The sequence below is a fragment of the Pimephales promelas genome, chromosome 25 (assembly GCF_988280905.1).
Source record: "Pimephales promelas chromosome 25, fPimPro1.hap1.1, whole genome shotgun sequence".
Classification (NCBI taxonomy): domain Eukaryota; kingdom Metazoa; phylum Chordata; class Actinopteri; order Cypriniformes; family Leuciscidae; genus Pimephales; species Pimephales promelas.
The window spans coordinates 23,055,331-23,074,280 of NC_142793.1; the positions used below are offsets into that span (position 1 = coordinate 23,055,331).

An 18,950-nucleotide genomic window follows, 5' to 3' on the forward strand; every position below is an offset into this window, starting at 1 on the left:
TGCAAATAAACACACGGGGGTGCATGTGCGTTTAATGTACACGACGTTTGCAGAAATGGACACGAGGTTATACACATGGCTAATTCGATGGCCAACTAGCACATGTTAAGACAACTGCGTATTTTCTCTCGCGCGCACGCTCACTCGCTCTCAGCATATGTTTATGTTCAATTGAACACGAACCAGCTGGGCCTTAGCACTTAGCATCAAAATCAAAGTGAAACAGGGCTTGTAGGTTTCGCAAGAGACAGAATTGGCGGGAAAGGGTGCAGGGGTCCATACCTGAGCTGTTCTGCGAGGCGGGGGTCCGTCGTGAGAAACTCTTAACGGCCAAACTCTGTCCTCGCTGCTTTCGACGCCAAGCGGTTCGACACTTGGAATCAATGCTCTGCTTGATACGGTACCAGTCGGACTCGGTAATGGTGAACTTGTAGAACAGGTGACCTGGTTGCACAGAGACATTCACAACATTGATACCATGACAAAATCAGTCATGAAATAACTGCAAAACACTTGCTAGGTTTCCATCCAAAGTTGTGATTTCAACGTGCAAAAAAAAAAAAAAAACGGAATATCGCATAAAACATTTGAGAATAAAGCAGCGTTTCCATGTGTTCATGTGGGGGCGCAAAATTGTTTTTTGGATTCATATTGTAACGTTAGCACATATGTGATTAGCATAGCATTGTAAAAGTGTGCAAACAAACACGAAACACTGCTGCTTATTAAATTAAAATGTTCTGAATTATATTCTAGCAGTTAGCAACCATGTTTGAAGACCTTGTAATGTGTTGCGGCGAACAAATCTGCTTATTAGATATACAGAATTTCATGTAATTCTTGTTTTTAGCAATTAGCGCACATGCTCAAAAATAAGGTAGTAATGTTTGCAAAAGAAAATGGGCAATTGAATTGTGAACACTGACATACAGAACACATTGCAGCCGTGAGGAAATAAGGGAGGAAACACTGATGTAATATTTAGCCATGCGATTATGCTGCAAACAAATAAACTCTTTCCACTTTGAAGCAAAAATAAACGTGCAAACAAACAGCTATAAGCTAATTCACGCTAGCCGCTGTCAAACAGGGTTTGTTAGTGCAAAACTGCACGTAATATTCATCGTATACATCATTTTACAACGTTATGGCTTGTTGCTGGAATTTACCAACATATTGACGTGACAGAAGATTTGTTATGAATGAGAGGAGCGGTTAGAGACCTTACTAATTATCTCATGTGGAGAAAATAAGTCTGGTGTCGAGGCAGAACCGCAGATGAGACAGGAGGACAAAACTGAATTAAACTCACTCACATTTTCTTTTCATTAAATTTAAAATATTCTACAAAACCAGTGTGGTCCAAATCCAAAAGAAATAAATCTTATGAGCCCTTAGTTCCTTTAATGAATCAAAAACACAGTGCTCTCAGTGTAATCAAATTCCCTAGAAATGACTCTTATGAACTGGCTCTTTTTAGTGAATCAAAACCATACAGTGCAATCATTTTGCAACCAGTATAGCCTGATTCCTAAACAAATGAGCCAGGAATCAAAACCACACAGTATTAACAAATATTGTCCGATAGCCGCACTTCATATGACTCTTATGAAGTGGTTCTTTTAAGTGAATCAAAACCATGCAGTGCAATCAGATTCCCAAATCAATGACTCTTATAAACTGGTTCTTTTCAGTGATTCAAAAGCATACATTGCAATGTCTGCATCCGAAATCGCATACTTCCCTCCCGGATGTCCAACTACTGATTCTGAAGTGTGCATGTGATAGACACTTTACTGTCCCATGAGACCAGAAGACCACTAGGGAGGATTCATGAATGGCAGTGAAGCAACATAACTGACGCTGGTAGGTCACATGATAATGACAACATGGCGAATGTAGTGCGTCCAGATTACATTCATACTAACTATATAGAACATACTTTTTTAGTGGCCGTTGAGTAATTACTTATTCAAAATAAGCACCAACTCAAGAGCGTATGTGATTTCAGGACACAGCCAATCAGTGTAATTTGAATCTCAAATGAACGACTCTTATGAACTGGTTCTTTTTAGTGAATCAAATCAAAACCAATCTGGTTGTCAAGTTACTGACACTTATGAGTCAGTTCTTTCTACCGATTCAAACAGATACAGCTTATAACCTGACACAGCGTGTAACACCTAAAGACTGGCTGCTCATACGACAACATAAAGAATCGTTAATCAGTCGATCAACAGACTGTGAATCATCCTCATGTTGTTCTTTTATTGGACTTACACCGAATGCCGTAGATCATGAGAGGGTCCAGCTGTTTCTTGCCGTGCTTGCCCTGGCCGGACAGGTTGGAGACGGCCTGTACCTCGCGGTGGAAAAGGTAGTCCAGCAGCGTCAGGGCCATTTTCTCCGCCGTGCGACAGTTGGTGCTGATGTGCAACATGTCTGCTGGAGACACCGGGCAGCGCACGCGCATCTCAGGGTTGTTCTCGTCACCGAGCCACGTTCCTGATGGATAGTCCTCTGTGGAGGGAAAACAAGGATGTACATTACAAAAATGTCTTCCCAAACGTACACAATATAGCATTGTTAACAGGTAGCTTGCCATTGTGATTCATAAGAGTTGTGTTAAAATGAGAGGACGCTGAATATGAATAACTATTTATAAAAGACTATTTTTCCAATGTGGACCAACAGCTCACTTGGGGCCTTAAATAGGATAAAACATGACTAAAGAACAACAACAAAAACATAGAAGGGCCTAAATTTAAAAAGGGTGTTTAAATATTGTAGATCAGGGCTGTTGAAACTGGGGTCTGGGGAACAACAGGGGCCACAAGGGGGTGCGAAAAGGCCCATACAATATTTGAGAATTAAATTGATAAAAACTTACTTTATTCAATTGATCAAAATGTATTTTTAAGTGTTTTTGTGCCTTTTTTTTTTTTAACAATTTTTGTGAAATGTTACCTTGCCTTCATCTCGCTAACTGAAGCTTATTATTTGAGCTTTAATTATTTAACTGAAAATATTTTTTAATTATCTAACTGTGATATAATAATCATTGTTGTTAACGTTAACTAAAATACTTTTTTTTTTTAACTTAAACGACTGTTGGAATTATTGTAACTGAAATACAAGTCTTGAAGTACTCAAATTACTAAGACTAAAATAAAAATAAATTAAAGCTAAAAATAAATATTAAAAAAAATAATTCAAAAAATACTAAAAACTAAAATAAAACAACTGGAAAATGAAGAGAATTTAAATGGAGATATATTAATAAACATAAAATAACACTGCTAATAATGAGTCAAAAGGATACACAAAATGATAGAATTTTTTTCCAGATTATATTTTTTATTTTGTTAATTATATATTAATTTTCATTAGTTTTATTATTTAACTTTGGAAACATGTTGCCCTCATAATAATATTACTCTTAGAATATTTGTCACACAGTATAAATGTCTTAATACATGAAAATATGTAGCTACCTTTATATTTTAGGAAGGTGCACAAATGAGTCAGAATATTATTAAGTAATATAGTACATTATATAACAATATTTGATACTTGGCAAATATTAGCCTGCTGATCACTGGGGTAGATATGAAACATCAATGTCAAAATACACGACTCTCACAAGGTCATAAAAACATATTCAGGATTGGAGTGGGAACAAATGTAATCAGCCATTGCTTTCAACATTAGTCGACCACTGATCCCAAATATCTGTGGAGGGTGTGAGAACATGGCCCTCGACGCCTCTGGATTCTCAACACACTCCAAACGCTCAGAGCAAATGCAAGAGTGTCCCCTGCTGGCTCTCCAAACACACACTTCACAACAGCATTACTGGCTTACAGTAATGAGACGCTGAAGTTTAACAGTAAGACCTTCGAATTTAATCTTCACACTAAGAATCGAAATATCACATGAATGCGTTCTCATTGTGAGTGCTTCAAGAAAAAATATTGTGGCATATTTTATCTCACAATCTATTTTATTTGGCATTTCTGTTCAACATTTGTATGTGTAGGACATGCCAAACATTGCTTCGGCTATAGCTGGCAGGGTTTATGGCGGGTCGGTTAAAGTTTATCATGGATTGTTAAAGCGTGAGTGTAAAAACCATGTTAGGGAGTAAATTGTTTCAGGTCAAGAGGTAAGTTAAGGAATGCGTGGACGATTTACATTTATTTATGATTTACAAAACAAAAATATGAATGTAGATCATATGTTTGCATTATAATGTTAATAATATTTACATTTCCATAAACCCAAGATGGATGTAGTGAAAAAATTATAAACTTTTTGTAATTTGCAATCTGGAATTTTTAATATTAATTTAATTATTAATAATATTATTAATTAATTAATATAATTTAATTATTATTCATTTTCAAGCAAATACATATTTCTACCTTAAAAAAAATTTTTCCCCATGTAAATCTTTCCATCACAGGCAGCTGTGTAAGATGGACACATATTTCTTATATTATATTATATTATATTATATTATATTATATTATATTATATTATATTATATTATATTATATTATATTATATTATATTTATTGCTGTCCAATCAATTACCACTAATCGCGATTAATCGCATCTAACATAAACATTTTTGTTTGCATAATATGTGTGCATATATATTATTATATTTTCAAACAAAAACTTTTCTTAGATGCGATTAATCGATTTGACAGCACTAATTAAATTATACTAGATATTATATTATATTATAATAAATTGTAGAGAAACATAGAACAGAGCATAATTGAAAATAATTATCTGCATAATTTATTTTACCCCATGCAAAAAAAAAAAAAAACCCTGTTTCCCCCATGTGAATCTCTCAATCACACGCAGCTGTAAAACTTATCCAGTTTTTAAATAGATGGTCACATGACAAAAACGATGCACAGTTTGCCAGTTTGCCAGTTTAAAGGGATGATGCATTTTACCCAACTCCCCTACATCAAAACCATGGATGAGATTAAAGCAAGAGGAAAACATCACAACACAAACAAAAGCAAAGCCTTTTAAGAACAAAATGTGCCATTCGTTGACTAAATATCATCACAAACAGCCGAGAACGAGTGAACATTTGCAGAGGAACGTCTTTGAACTAACCAAGCTAACCCAGACTCCACTCCAAAACAACCCAGTCAAATAATAAGAAAAGCAAAAGCAGAAGTTAAGCAATCAAAACAAACCCTTTAATCCCAGACTAAAGATACATCCCTGAATCACTTACGGCCAGACGGCTCACACAAGACACATTGTTGATGTAACACGCTGTGTCGAGGGAGTACTAGTGGATAGTCAAAACACATTTATATTATTAATCATCAAATGTTGCTTTAGTTGAGTACACTTTGATATCACTAACTAAGCCTGAAGTGTTTTAATGCTACATTTCCAAGCTTAAGTCACCCCACCACACACAGACAAAACACATGAAAACACACGCGATCATCTTATTTGTGCAGATGCATTTCAAAGATTTCCACATCTTCAAACCTTTTCAATAACTGTTCAAATTGGTTGCTCTTCTTGTGAGGCCATGTTTGTGTGGAATTAAGAGCAAATGGTTCCCATTGGCTTATAAAAATCATATCCTTTAAGACGCCATAAAATCAAAATTGGAATTTTTGGTGGCTTTTAGATCATGTGTGTTAGCTTTGAGGACGTTTATATGCTGGTGCACGTTGGGTCCGTCACAGTAACACTTCACAATTCAACTTTCGGACCATAAAATGCAAATTAAAAAATTAAAAATGGAAACCAGATTTAATTTTTAATTTTTCTTGCTTTTCAGTTACATTATCAATGGATAGTTGATAATCCTTTTTCTCCCTTTTTTCAATTTTACTTGTGCAAAATTGTGACTTCAGAAACAAACATTTGAATAAATGAAATCTAACTGATTTTTTAATTTTCGTCTTGTATTTTGCGCCGTGGGCGGTACCATTAGCACGGGGGCGTGGCCGTGGACTAACTTTACTATCATTTCATTGATGCAACTGCTTTATTTACACTGCATGCACGTTGACATATACAGTATATGTAAAATCAAAGCCATGTGAAATATTATTTCCTACAGTAAACTATACCAAAAAAAGATTATCTTTACTTTAATATTCTACTCTTGTTAAAGGGATAGTTCACCAAAAATTATCGTTCATTAATTACTCACACTCATTTCATTCCAAACCCGTATTGCCTTAAGAATTCGAATATAATTAGAATTTTGCTACTATTTAAGAAAGAAATTCGAATTGAGCTTTTCAGCCATTTTGGCAGCCCTGATAACTACAGTGGATCAACCTGAATGTTATGAAGCGACGGGAATACTTTTTGTGCGCAAAAATAAAAAAATAACGACTTTAATCAACAATTTCTTGTTGCTGTTCACGTGAGCACCGCGACACATGCGTCGGCCAATAATGAAAATCTGCTAACTTAAAGGGATCGTTCACTTTGATATTAATTTTTGATATGTTTTAGCTTACCTCAAGGGCATCCAAGACGTAGGTGTCTTTGTTTCCACAGTATTTTCAATTTTGACATTTTTCAGTCAAAGCGTTGTTGTCTATCAGTCATACATTGAAGCGCCCGTGCCGTCACATCATTTTGTCATGGCTATGATTAAAAGAGGTAAAACGATATAAATACTATTCGTTTTCTCACACAAACCGCTCGTTTCGTGTCTTAGGCCATCAATGTGTACTTACATTTACGAGTCATTAAATCATGTTTAATTTTGACTTCTCTGTGCATGCATTTTGGTGGACCCCCTTAGCCTCCAGTGTATGACTGATAGACAACAACGGTTTGACTGAAAAATGTCAAAATTGAAAATACTGTGGAAACAAAGACAGCTACATCTTGGATGCCCTTGAGGTAAGATAAAACATATCAAAAATTAATTTCAAAGTGAACTATCCCTTTAACCTTCAATATGTCTTGCATATTGCATAACCTTCAAAAAACATCTTGTAGAAACCTAATCTCAAAACACAAGCCATTTGTGAACCTTACCCTCTGAGTTGAGAGTGATGAGCGTTACGTTGTTGGTATTCTGATTCTGGCCGCTGTTGGACACCGAATCGCTCGTTTCAGAACCGCTTTCCTGATCATCCTGGATCTCTTCATGGACTGGAACCTTCAGCACAATGGTTTTCTGTCTTCCTCGCCCAACGGTGCTGCAACCAAAAAATAAAGCGCCATTACATAGAGAGCTTGTTCTCACTGTGAGAAGCTGTATGACAGATCCAGAAATCATCTTCTCAGTGTATTTGCATTCATAATGCATGGATTTGCAAATACAGGAGTCATTTATGCAAAAAAAACCCCCAAAAACTATCAGTTCTCACTTGCTGAGTAGGTTCTCTAAAGAGTCCGATGCACGCGGTGAAGTTTCCTCCCGAGTCTTCGGCCTGTCTCCACTCACTATAACGTTTGTCTGGGGAACAACACTGAGAGCAAACACTTACAATTACCATCTTCATCTGAAAACTTTATATCAGTACGACACAAACAAGTCTGTTCCAATAATAATAAATATCATAATATATATGCTCAATAAACATCAATATCATAATGCTTTAAGGCAAATTATTTTAATTTTAATTACTATATATTTAATTGTGCAGCTAATTTTCTCTATTTTTACATTTAAACTACATAAACTTTACACTGTTAAATATTATTAGCAAATCTTAACATAAAATATCAATTTTTCATAAAGTATATTATAATGCTAAAATTCTTAAATTCATTTGAAGCATTTAAAATGACTGATTTTAGTTTATTTATTTATAAAAAATAGTGCAGAATTTAAATATTTAATCGAGAATCTGGCATAACATGAAGAAAAGGAAAGATCAGCTTTTCAGTATTGGACAGAATACTAATGTATGTATCTCCCCACAATAATAAATAATAAAATAAAACATGATAAAAATGCATAAAATTGTAATCAGTGCTCATTAACTTTTAATAGTGAGTAGAAAAAGCTTCCCAAATTCTTTTGTTGATTTAAAGCCTTAAAGGCTTTGTTACATTATTTTGGGATTAAATTCTAGTGTTCTCATTTGATGTGAACTATTCAGAACTGGATTCAACAACATATTTTGATATCAATCCCCAATAAAGTCCTCTACTGTTTATTTGGGGGATACAAAATGTTATAACACATCAGTCAATTTTCAAGGAAAGTTTTCACATAAGTGTTTATTTTAAGGCATCCCAAAAAAGTAGCTAATAATTATATGTAATAATAAATGTTTAATTAAAATGGTAAAATCAAATGTATAAAATTCAACTTATTTATGAATATATTTTTTGGTATATGGAGCACATATTCATATTAATAAATATTTATACATTCATATTTTTGTTGTTTAATTCAGCATGATATTTCATTTTTTCAAAGTACATTCATGAAGAAAATCTGGTGATAATTTGTGAATTTTAACTAACAAGTGTATTTGAAGGCTTTCAGTCACGCAGATCATCATATAATCCCAAATAAAGAGCAACTGTCCTTGATTTCCAGCTTTTCCTATGACATTTCACCACTAACTGTTTTCATAAGTTTATAAAAATCAGTCTCAAGATGTTGCTCTATGTGAAAAGGTTTGAATTAACCAGCCGAATGAAAGGCCAAACATCTTCAATAAATGGAAAAAAAAAAAACAATCCAGGTGCTCTTGTATAAAACACCCCGGCATCCTCTACGATCCACTTACCAGCGTACTTTGTCGCAAGTCTGAGTGGCTCCAAACGGGGACCCTGACACCATGGGTACCTGGATGTTCAACTGGTTTTTCCCCATCACTATGTCCAGCTTCTCCACTAAACCTCGACAGGTGGCCTCTAGAACCTGCAGCTTCGCCTCCATACTGTCCAGCCGCTGGCAGATGGCCTGACTGATGGATATCAGCATCGACTGGGAGCGGACCCATACACAAATACAGGGAAAAAACACAACATCCATGCTTATATAAGCGGTTTATATTCTGTCCCAAATGAATTGATCATTTCTATTGACAATGTTAAGATGCTACCTTAATAGTTGTTTCTTGACTAATGTCAAGCCTTGCTCGTTTCCTTCCTGGTTGATCAGCGTCTTCATTATTCTCCAGGATATCTAGTTTCGTCACAGCAGAAAATCACAAACTAGGAATGCGCTAGGGATTCAGATATCGGTTATCATAACCGATAAATCTAAATCCAAATTTGATATGACTTTTGAGCGCCTGATTATAAAAAAACAAGTCTCACCATTAAAAGACATGTACTAAGCACACAATTATAATGTTCTCATTATAATTTGATGTAGTTTATATAACAGACTCTTTACTGCATTTTCCTTTTTTTTTAAATGATTCCAATCATATTTCAAGCAAATCAAAAACCATCATGGTGCATCTGAAGAGTCTCAGCTGAGACTGGAAATGATACATTGTTTATCAGCTTTAAGATATGAGCCAAAATTTCTTATCGGGCCGATAACGATAACATTAAAAACGTACATGTATCGGCATACTGATACTGACATTGTGGGTGATATATCATGCATCCCTACCAGCATGACCCATTACGCAGATGTTTCTTTGATTTCGAGGGGGACCGACCTGTTTGGTGTCCTTCGTGATTCAAATCCGCCACTGCGATCTGGACTATTTCCACCAAATCCTGCTCTGACATCATTCAAACCTGCATTTCACAAACATGTAAACTTAGGGTGGCTTGTGTTATATCCGTTAGGGTTATTATAGTCAACTGAAACCATTCAAAAAAAATTAGCTGAAATAAAAATAAACATTGATTGATATATACTGTGTATACTCAAATATATAAAAAAAATATTTTTTCAGATAGTTTCCCAAGCAACATTTCTTTATTTCTTTTTTTAACGTTTAAATTGATGTATTAAAACAACTTAAACTAAAACTAAAATAAATATGAATAAAAACTATAAAGATATATTTAAACTGACAGAAATTATAAAAACACACAACAAAATTACTAAAACTTGATCTAAAATTAAAATTAAAAAAAAAGCTTTTTAAATGATCTCGATACTAAAATAACACTGATATCAATTGGGCAATTTGCTAATTCGGATTCAAATATTAATTTGGGAGGGAATATAAATTTTTAAAGAAACAGCATTTTCAAAGACAGTGTTTTTAATATAATTTTATATTCAAGTCACCACAAGATAAAATATTGGATTTTTGCAGGTACCATTGTGTTCTTGCAAAATAAAATAACTAACAGCTGAGACCCCCCTGAGGGGGCATTATTTATATTTATTTAATATTAATATTTAATAATAAATTTTGTAAATATGTAATAATAAATACATATTTAATAATATATACTTAATACTTATTTAATAATATACACTTAATAATAAATACTTAATGCACATTTTAATAATATTAATTGTTCTATAACAACAACAATAATTAAATATGATAAATGGGTGCCTGGTACACATTCTCTTTCAGATCTATTCCTACTAGAAGCATCTATGAATTTCATTTTTAAATAGTTCAGGGTGAATTTCTATTCACTATGAATCACTATTACTCCAATTTTAAGGTGACAAAACAGGCAATTTTGAGCAAAACATAATAAAGTTAATAACTATTCTGAAAAGCCATTGATGTAGTAAAAAAGTACTATAGTACAATTGTACAGTCGTGTTGATCTTAGTATGATTATAGTAGTACTTTAACTGAAATTCATGCCCCAGGGTATTCATATGTCCAAAATATAAAATATAACGTTAATGCCATTGAACTTTTTTATAGTCATGGATTAGCATTTAAGTTACTTGATATATATATATAAGCCAAAGCATAAAGGCAAATCCATATCGTGCTACCTACGATGCACATGCATGATTCTCGATATGAAACTACTGCTGAGATTATAACTAGGATGAGATTATAACTAGGTTAATTTAGTTCAACTCTAGTTAAGCACTGAGTGTGGGGACAAACAAAAACAAGGACGCTCCGGGATTTAAAAAAAACAGTCATTTTAAAGATGCAAATCGCTGAGCAGTTTAATAGTATGGCCATTGCTTTAATCCAGTTAGCACACTGCAGCTAGCCTGCTCATGTAGCCTCGGCTAGCTAACGAACTGCTCAAAACAACAGCAGCGAAACGCATCTAGGCCTCATTTGTGCTCTTCATAGCACGCGAGACACAGCTGACAAGAAAATAGCAGGAAAATAGTTATTTCTTTAATGCACAGCGCCATATTTTGGACGCGCGCGGAGAGCTGGACGTGTCGCGTGTCAGAATGGTTTATATTACCGTGTGAATGATGAATTCTCGTGTTGTTTGTGAAGATTCCGATAATGGCGTCCTTCCTCGCGAGAGAAAAACCCGAGCATTGAGCGGCGCTCGCTGTTCTCACTGCGCATGCGCACATAATCCGGCCGCGTTCAGTACTGCAGCCGTTACAGGACGAACCAACACACAGCATTTGGAAAGTTCATGATTTCTTTTTTTTTTTTGCTCACATCACATCTAAAGGTTTTCTGCCTCTGCATAAGCATTTGTGTCCAAATTATATATATTTTGTATTTATGTAATTTATGTAAAAACGACATTATTAACATGTGCCATGACTTTTTGCACATGTACAGAAAAAAAAAACATTGCACCATTGTCAATTAAAATGTAGGTGGTTTTCTCTTGTTTTTGCATTTTGGAAAACATTTTTACCCTACGATAAAACACAATTACATGGGCAAAACACTTTTACAGCCACTTTGAACACTTTTTTTCAGTCACTACTGTATATATTAAATAATAAACCACAATGCAGGTCTATTAATAAATGATCTTTAATGGTGATGAATGATATCATTTAAAGAGCTTTTGGTCAGGATCGGGCTGGACAAAAAGAAATTCTTCCACTGGAACTGTTGATCCAGATTTCCAACAACTATTTCTGCAAGTGTACACCAGAACTGTCCCGAACTCCAATGGAGTGTCTAAAAAGACAAAAAACAAATCACATCTTACATACACTAACAAACAACAAGATGTAATGTACAGTAAGCCATTCATTATCGCATAATACAGCCTTGAAAGGTTGATCAGTCTTGCATCATTCCTATAGAGTGCCGAAGTTACGACGTCACTCTGTAGGCCAAAACGCGGAAGTGAGTTAGCATTTTAGCACTCCCGGTTCCCTCGCTCTAAAGTCTATGGGATTTTTGAATGGGTTTTTGCTAAATCGCCTGAAATAAGGTCTGTGGTGAACAAAGCCTCTAAATATGTTCACGTTTTGATCTATGACATAGAACACACAGTTATAACCAGCTTGTGGTTTTTTAAACTTTATTGTGTCTGATTGTGTTTTTTAAAATCTTTATATAGGCTTCAAAATGTATACATTGTGGATTAACTTGTAAAGATTATCTTGATAGACAAAACGTTTAAGGATCACAACTCTTTGTTAAACACAGATCTCATTTTTTGCGATTTTCCAAAAGTCTGTGGCGAAAATGCATTGCTTTTCAACCGAGGGAACCCATGCGCCGATAGCTTCCGAGTTGTACGACAAACTGACGTCATCACTTCGGCACTCTATTTTTCAACGCATTCTCATCCTAGGGCATCATTACATACATTACATTGATCTAAATCCAATGCACATGGCACCCTTTAGCATCAATATAACACGCTTCGGTTATGGGTAGGTTTAGGTCTGGGGTAGTGTTAGGGTTAGACCACTAGGAGGTGCCTTCTGGCCCATACAGTATATATCTGCGTCTTATATTGACGTTAAAGGGTGCCTATATGACGCCTTGGGGATGAGACCGGGCTGTATTTTTTTAATATATTTTAAAAACATTTGACTTACCTGAAATTTTGCCTGCACTACTGAGCAAACTGACCAACGCAGGCATGAGCTGAAATTCGAAAACCCTCGGACTGCCGCAGTGACCACAGAATGGCACCATCTCATTAACGTTGATAGGTGGCTCTGTTATAAATAGAGGTGATCCGGCCCAACTGTACCTATAAGGTGGGATGTAACACACTTGATTAAAACCTACAGTAAATAAGTAAATAATAAGAATATTGGGTGTATAATACAATGAATTATCACATTTTGTTATGCAGAAAATACTGGATGCAGCTTTTCCGTTCCACTGAGTTTTCTATTTGTTTCTCTATGTAAACATGCGCTACATGAACGTTTTTGACCACTGAACACAAACGTCTCGTAGGTTTGCATAACAAAACCAGCTGATATTCAAAACTCACCCAATCAAGACCAAAACTAGCCCAATCTTGTTACTGGGGGTCCCAGGGGTTGGGGACTTTAACCCACAACCCGAGGCAACAATGTAACAGTTTTGTTTATTTTAAGTTGAAGTACTAAAATAACTAAAACTGAAATAAAATTTTATAAAACTATTTTTTTTAAGAAAAAAAGAAAGAAAACAAAATGACTGAAACTTTAACAAACATTTGTATAAATGCCCCCTTGCAATGCTCCAGGGCTCCAGATTAAAAAAATTAAGAAACACTTATGGACAGACAAAGCTTTCATGAAGGGGAATTTTAAATTATTTTAGCACATTTGTAATTTTTTTTGCCCTATTTGCAACCATTTTAGTCACAGTTTGGGGCGTTTTTTTTTTTTAACTGAATATCAATATTAATATATTCAATCACCGTAACACTTGTTCAGGACAAAGAGATATTTTCTTCATGAAACCGTTGAACACTTCATCTCCATGCTTCACTGTGGCTTTCTCATATTCCTCCTGAGCTTCCCCACTTCCACAACTAAAAAAAGTATAGAAAATTAGTTGTTACATGATTAATATACAATTTGAGGAGATGTTCACATACATTTAGTCATGTAGTGCAACATACATCACACTTTTGTTCAGATTTTATGTCAGAAATTCACTGAAAAGACAGTGTTGTGGCATTACAAGTAACATGCATTATGTAATCAGATTACTTTTGATGTAACGAGTAAAGTAATGCATTACTTTATACATTTACACATTAACATTTGAATAACTTTTTAAAGTAATGCACTTTAAAAAACATTACTGCGTTAAACACTTGCAAAAAAGAAGAGAGCGAGCCTCAGCAAGGTGAGAAAAAGTATAAAAAGTAACTAATTATCGCAATTAGTTACTTTTTCAAAGTAACATAACATTACTTTCCATAAAAAGTAACTAAGTATCGCAATTAGTTACTTTTTCAAAGTAACGTAACACTACTTTCCATAAAAAGTAACTAAGTATCGCAAAAAGTTACTTTTTCCAAAGTAACAAAACATTACTTTCCATGAAAAGTAACAAAGTATTGCAATTAGTTACTTTTTCAAAGTAACGTAACATTACTTTCCATAAAAAGTAAATAAGTATTGCAATTACTTACTTTTTCAAAGTAACGTAACACCACTTTCCATAAAAAGTAACCAAGTATCGCAAATAGTTACTTTTTCAAAGTAATGTAACACTACTTTCCATAAAAAGTAACTAAGTATCGCAATTAGTTACTTTTTCAGGGAGTAATGCAATATTGTAATGAATTATGTGTTTTCAATATTGTATATACTCAATATTGTAATGAGTTGTAGAATCAATCCTCCTCACCTTCGAATCTCCCCGACAATCACTCCTTCCCTTTCCTCATACTCTCTAAGCAGTTCATTTTCGTGATCCGTATCATGAAATCCATCCAAGTCTGTTTCCTCCATAACACTTATGTAGAACGACTGGAAAACGTGCACATGTGTGGGTTGGAGGGCACTTTGTTGATCCACACCTCCATCAATGCACAGGGCTTGAAGCTTGCTGCTGACATCATTTCCAACACTGTCCTTTGGCACTTGTACGCCGCTTTCAGCCACAGTCTCTTGCTCTTCTTCGTCCATGCCCCAATCATCTGCTTCAACACACCAGTCTGTTCTGGACATTGCAGGTTCTGTACATGCCGGGCTTTTGCTGCCTTTGATGTCGTCATCCAGGCACTGAGAGCGCAGAACAATCCAACTAGGTATATAGAGAGGCGACATGGTCAGAATGCCAGAAAATAAAACGTTTCAATTTCAAAGAATAGTTAAAGAAATACATCTCTGATATGAAAATAATGGCCTAATTTAAATTGACAAGATGTTACCTTTCTGATTTGCCAGAGCACTGTGGATTGGTGCAGGCAAATACATTGATGGTTCTGTGGTACGGAGACGCCGCGAGGGGGCAGTAGACTTGCACAACATGAGACAGGCCTCTCTGACACAGACTGCATATGGGATACTGGAGAGTGATTATTGGAAGCAGGTCCTATTAAAATGAAAATTCAATTAATACAATGTGTGTGTTTATTGTATTTCTTGTATATTTTTGTATAGTTTCAATTAATTTCAGTGACAAGCTCCACAAAATTCACGGAAAGGAAAAAGGGACAGCGGAAAGCAGAATCCTGATTGTTTTCTGTATTTTATAAAAGCACTAAGTTAAAGTCCCAATGAATTCAAAATTGACCATAGTTACTTTGTTTGCCTAAATTGATCGTTTTGTGGTGAAAAATTCATCCATGCAAGTCAATACACACACACACAAAAAATTGAAAAATGTGTACATAAATTTATACAAATGTATACAAAAAAATCCTAAATTTATACATATTGAAGCCTATATAGTTTTAAAAAACACAAACAATAAAAAAACACAAGCAGGTTATAACTGTGTGTTTTATATAATAGATCAAAACGTGAAAATATTTAGAGGCTTTATTCACCACAGACCCTATTTCAGGGGATTTAGCAAAAACCCATTCAAAAATCCCAAAAACTTTAGAGCGAGGGAACCGGGAGTGCTAAAATGCTAACTCACTTCCGCGTTTTGGCCTACAAAGTCACGTCGTAACTTCGGCACTCTATTCGTTTGCAACTATTCATGGCGATACTCAGAAAAAGGTCTATTTATTGACCATTTACCAATGATTTGATGCATCGTTTATATTTATAATTAATAGCTGTATTAAATATTGACGTATTGGCTTAAAAACATGAAATCGTTTGAATCGCGCCCATTTATTCACCTGCGCAGTGGAATATACAGTCAATTGAATCGGTTCAAAATAAATTCAAAAGAACCGAGCCAGCCAGGAGTCGAACCTAGAATCTTCTGATCCGTAGTCAGACGCGTTATCCATTGCGCCACTGGCCCGATGCGTGTTCCGTTCGAACATACGGGAACTCTCAGTATAACTCTTGCCAGAGATCTGATTCAAAAACACCATTTAACTCATTTAACAACAGCTGTATGAGAAATGTCAAAACAAACATCTAATACCTCAATTAAAGTAATTTGATGTAACCGAGATAAATCTTGAATATGCGACTTGGTATGTTTAGTTAGCTGTTAACGTTAACTGGCTAGTTAGCAATTGTCTACTTTTAAGCACTTTTATAAAGCTAAGTGTTTAATGTTTACTTCAGCAAATAAAGAAACCTGCTTTAATTTCGCTAAGATCTTACAGATATTGACTGTCTACATGAGGAATTTTATCAACTACAAGATAACCAAGTAACGTTAGCTGTCAAGCAGTGTATTTAGCCTAGTTAGCATGACACAATCCCCGAGTATATGTAAAAAGTACGTTTCCTTTACCGGTCTATCTCCGATTTTGTTCGTGCAATAAGATGTGTTTTTCTTCTTGCCAATAGCTCCATCACATGTTCCTATGAGAACTGTCTCGTGTATCGATGTTGCCATGATTATTGAGCAGAAATCCTCAGTCCATGTGGCTCTCTGAACATGTGGAGACTAAAGTTGACACTGGACGCCAACATTACCTAATTGTTTTGAAATTAATAGTCTTAAACGTGTTTTATCAAATCGATACTGGTCTATAATTGATATTCTAACAGAAATTACCGGTTTAATTTAAAACTACTTTTAGCAATGCACGTTATGTCGGTAATATTTATTTAAATGATTGCAAACGACATTTGATTCCGTTAAGTAAGCTGCATAAGTGCATACATTGTTTTTTACAGGTTATACATGTGAATTTATTTCATTTATATGTGAAATAAGACTTTTGATTGTGAGTGTCTTTTAACGGTGATGTAACGGGCCAGTGGCGCAATGGATAACGCGTCTGACTACGGATCAGAAGATTCTAGGTTCGACTCCTGGCTGGCTCGGTTCTTTTGAATTTATTTTGAACCGATTCAATTGACTGTATATTCCACTGCGCAGGTAAATAAATGGGCGCGATTCAAACGATTTAATGTTTTTAAGCCAATACGTCAATATTTAATACAGATATTAATTATAAATATAAACGATGCATCAAATCATTGGTAAATGGTCAATAAATAGACCTTTTTCGGAGTATCGCCATGAATAGTTGCAAACGAGTGGCGAAGTTACGACGTGACTTTGTAGGCCAAAAGGCGGAAGTGAGTTAGCATTTTCGGTTCTTCGGTTAGAACTTCGGTTCTTTTGAACTTCAATTCTCGAACCTGCATTGCGACGGTGCTAATCGAGCATGGCTAAGATGTTTGCATTAATATGTACTTGAAAAGGCACATTCATTTATTTTCATATAAAATTAAGTCTTTGCAGCTGATGTGGTGATTCATTGACTGAATCCGTTTCGCTTCGTGTTAGTTATCTTCGATAAAAAAGCATATAGGCCTACTTGAATCATTTGCTAACCTGACACTGCTACACTGAAGAAAGAGGTAAAAAGTGACCTTAAACCAATGTTTTTAACCTAAGCCAATTATGCCATTTAAGCGTGGAAGTCTACTGCCCTCTGGCGGCATCCCCTCCTCATAGATTAAAATCAAAATAATATCTGTTAAATGCCTCTGTTTCATAGAATATCACCCCTGCCGTAATGAGATTCACCATTGGACCATGAATAACGTGATTATAACATAGTAACTTGGGAAACCTCATGTAAAACACAAAATATTTCCTTTGTATTAGTTCGGGTAAATAATTATATAGTAGCAAGGACATGCCGCGAGAGGGCAGTGCGGTTCACTGTCTTGAACAACACGAGAGAGACTTTCCATTTTTCCCACTCAACGTTTTAAAAATGCTGTGTGAACAAACTGTGAATATTTGTGAATAATTATCTGAAGCTGGTCCAGTAAAGAAAACTAATTAAATCTTGTGCGTCGAATGAAAAAAGTTACTCTGAGGTCAAAAAAGTCTGTTTAAAAACTGTCAAAAAAATGTGAAGCTTGGGAGCAGGACTTGGACATTTTAAAGAAGACCCTTAAAGCTAATTGTTGAATTAAAAACAAAAGTGAAACTAAAAAAAATAAAGTATATGAAAATGATTTATGAACAATATATTTTATAAAATTTGTTGAATTCAAAAACTTCTAGAAAATCAAAGCCATAGACATCCACACAAGTATGTCAACTGCCAAAAGACAAATATGCCCTTAATGACACACAAGGGATAACTGTAAATTTTACTCTTGGTACTGGCTGTTAAATCATAATCATAATTCTGTCTTTTTTAAACGTAAAAGCTTTGACGGGTTTTATGTTCTTGAAGATAGACAAAACCGTGGCGAATTCGACGAAACCTTATTCAAACAAAGGAATAATTTCAGTCGAGTTGTAAAAATTGTTTTCAGGACAAACTGCGACCCAGATAAATGTGCACCTTCACATACTGTAGCCTGTACACACTGCTGCAATGTCGTGTTCAGGTTCAAACGCGGTTTAAACGAACTCGAGAATCAGTTCAAAAGAACCGAGCCAGCCAGGAGTCGAACCTGGAATCTTCTGATCCGTAGTCAGACGCGTTATCCATTGCGCCACTGGCCCGACGCATACCCTCTAAACACAGAAATCTGAGTGCAAATTATTATATTATGACTTCGCAAGGTT

The 18,950-nt window shown here is 35.1% G+C and overlaps 2 protein-coding genes and 3 non-coding genes across 6 annotated transcripts in view; 1 reads left to right on the plus strand and 4 right to left on the minus strand.

The window, feature by feature from the left end:
* The window catches only part of banp (BTG3 associated nuclear protein), a 40,675-nt gene extending 29,183 nt beyond the window's left edge, over nt 1–11,492 (minus strand). For both annotated transcript variants that reach the window (XM_039648097.2, XM_039648096.2), the window contains exons 1-8: nt 11,353–11,492; nt 9,654–9,735; nt 9,084–9,166; nt 8,766–8,965; nt 7,389–7,490; nt 7,054–7,217; nt 2,281–2,520; nt 283–444 (exon numbers count right to left, since the gene is read on the minus strand). In XM_039648097.2, the coding sequence (XP_039504031.1) occupies nt 283–444; nt 2,281–2,520; nt 7,054–7,217; nt 7,389–7,490; nt 8,766–8,965; nt 9,084–9,166; nt 9,654–9,729 (1,027 nt within the window). In that variant the 5' untranslated portion in view covers nt 9,730–9,735; nt 11,353–11,492. The remainder of the gene's footprint in view (nt 1–282; nt 445–2,280; nt 2,521–7,053; nt 7,218–7,388; nt 7,491–8,765; nt 8,966–9,083; nt 9,167–9,653; nt 9,736–11,352) is intronic.
* A 378-nt stretch (nt 11,493–11,870) lies between these two features.
* pdcd2l (programmed cell death 2-like) lies at nt 11,871–17,152 on the minus strand. The gene is made up of 6 exons (XM_039647846.2): nt 16,698–17,152; nt 15,202–15,365; nt 14,676–15,074; nt 13,735–13,848; nt 12,914–13,071; nt 11,871–12,038 (listed from the first exon to the last, which is right to left on the minus strand). The coding sequence occupies exons 1-6, from the start codon at nt 16,800–16,802 to the stop codon at nt 11,908–11,910; spliced, it is 1,071 nt and encodes a 356-aa protein (XP_039503780.2). The 5' UTR covers nt 16,803–17,152; the 3' UTR covers nt 11,871–11,907.
* Nucleotides 16,181–16,253, minus strand: trnar-acg (transfer RNA arginine (anticodon ACG)). Its single transcript has one exon. It is a non-coding gene; the product is annotated as a tRNA-Arg (tRNA).
* Nucleotides 17,153–17,163: 11 nt separating the features above from the next.
* On the plus strand, nt 17,164–17,236 carry trnar-acg (transfer RNA arginine (anticodon ACG)). Its single transcript has one exon. It is a non-coding gene; the product is annotated as a tRNA-Arg (tRNA).
* Nucleotides 17,237–18,814: 1,578 nt separating this feature from the next.
* Nucleotides 18,815–18,887, minus strand: trnar-acg (transfer RNA arginine (anticodon ACG)). Its single transcript has one exon. It is a non-coding gene; the product is annotated as a tRNA-Arg (tRNA).
* Nucleotides 18,888–18,950: the final 63 nt, after the last annotated feature.

Coding starts and splice junctions, on each gene's coding strand:
- pdcd2l (XM_039647846.2), bottom strand. CDS start 16,802: ATGGCAACATCGATACACGAGACAGTTCTCATAGGAACATGTGATGGA. Junction 15,075..15,201: donor TGCTCTGGCAAATCAGAAAG/GTAACATCTTGT, acceptor CTATATACCTAG/TTGGATTGTTCTGCGCTCTC. Junction 13,849..14,675: donor ATTGTCGGGGAGATTCGAAG/GTGAGGAGGATT, acceptor TACTTTTTTTAG/TTGTGGAAGTGGGGAAGCTC.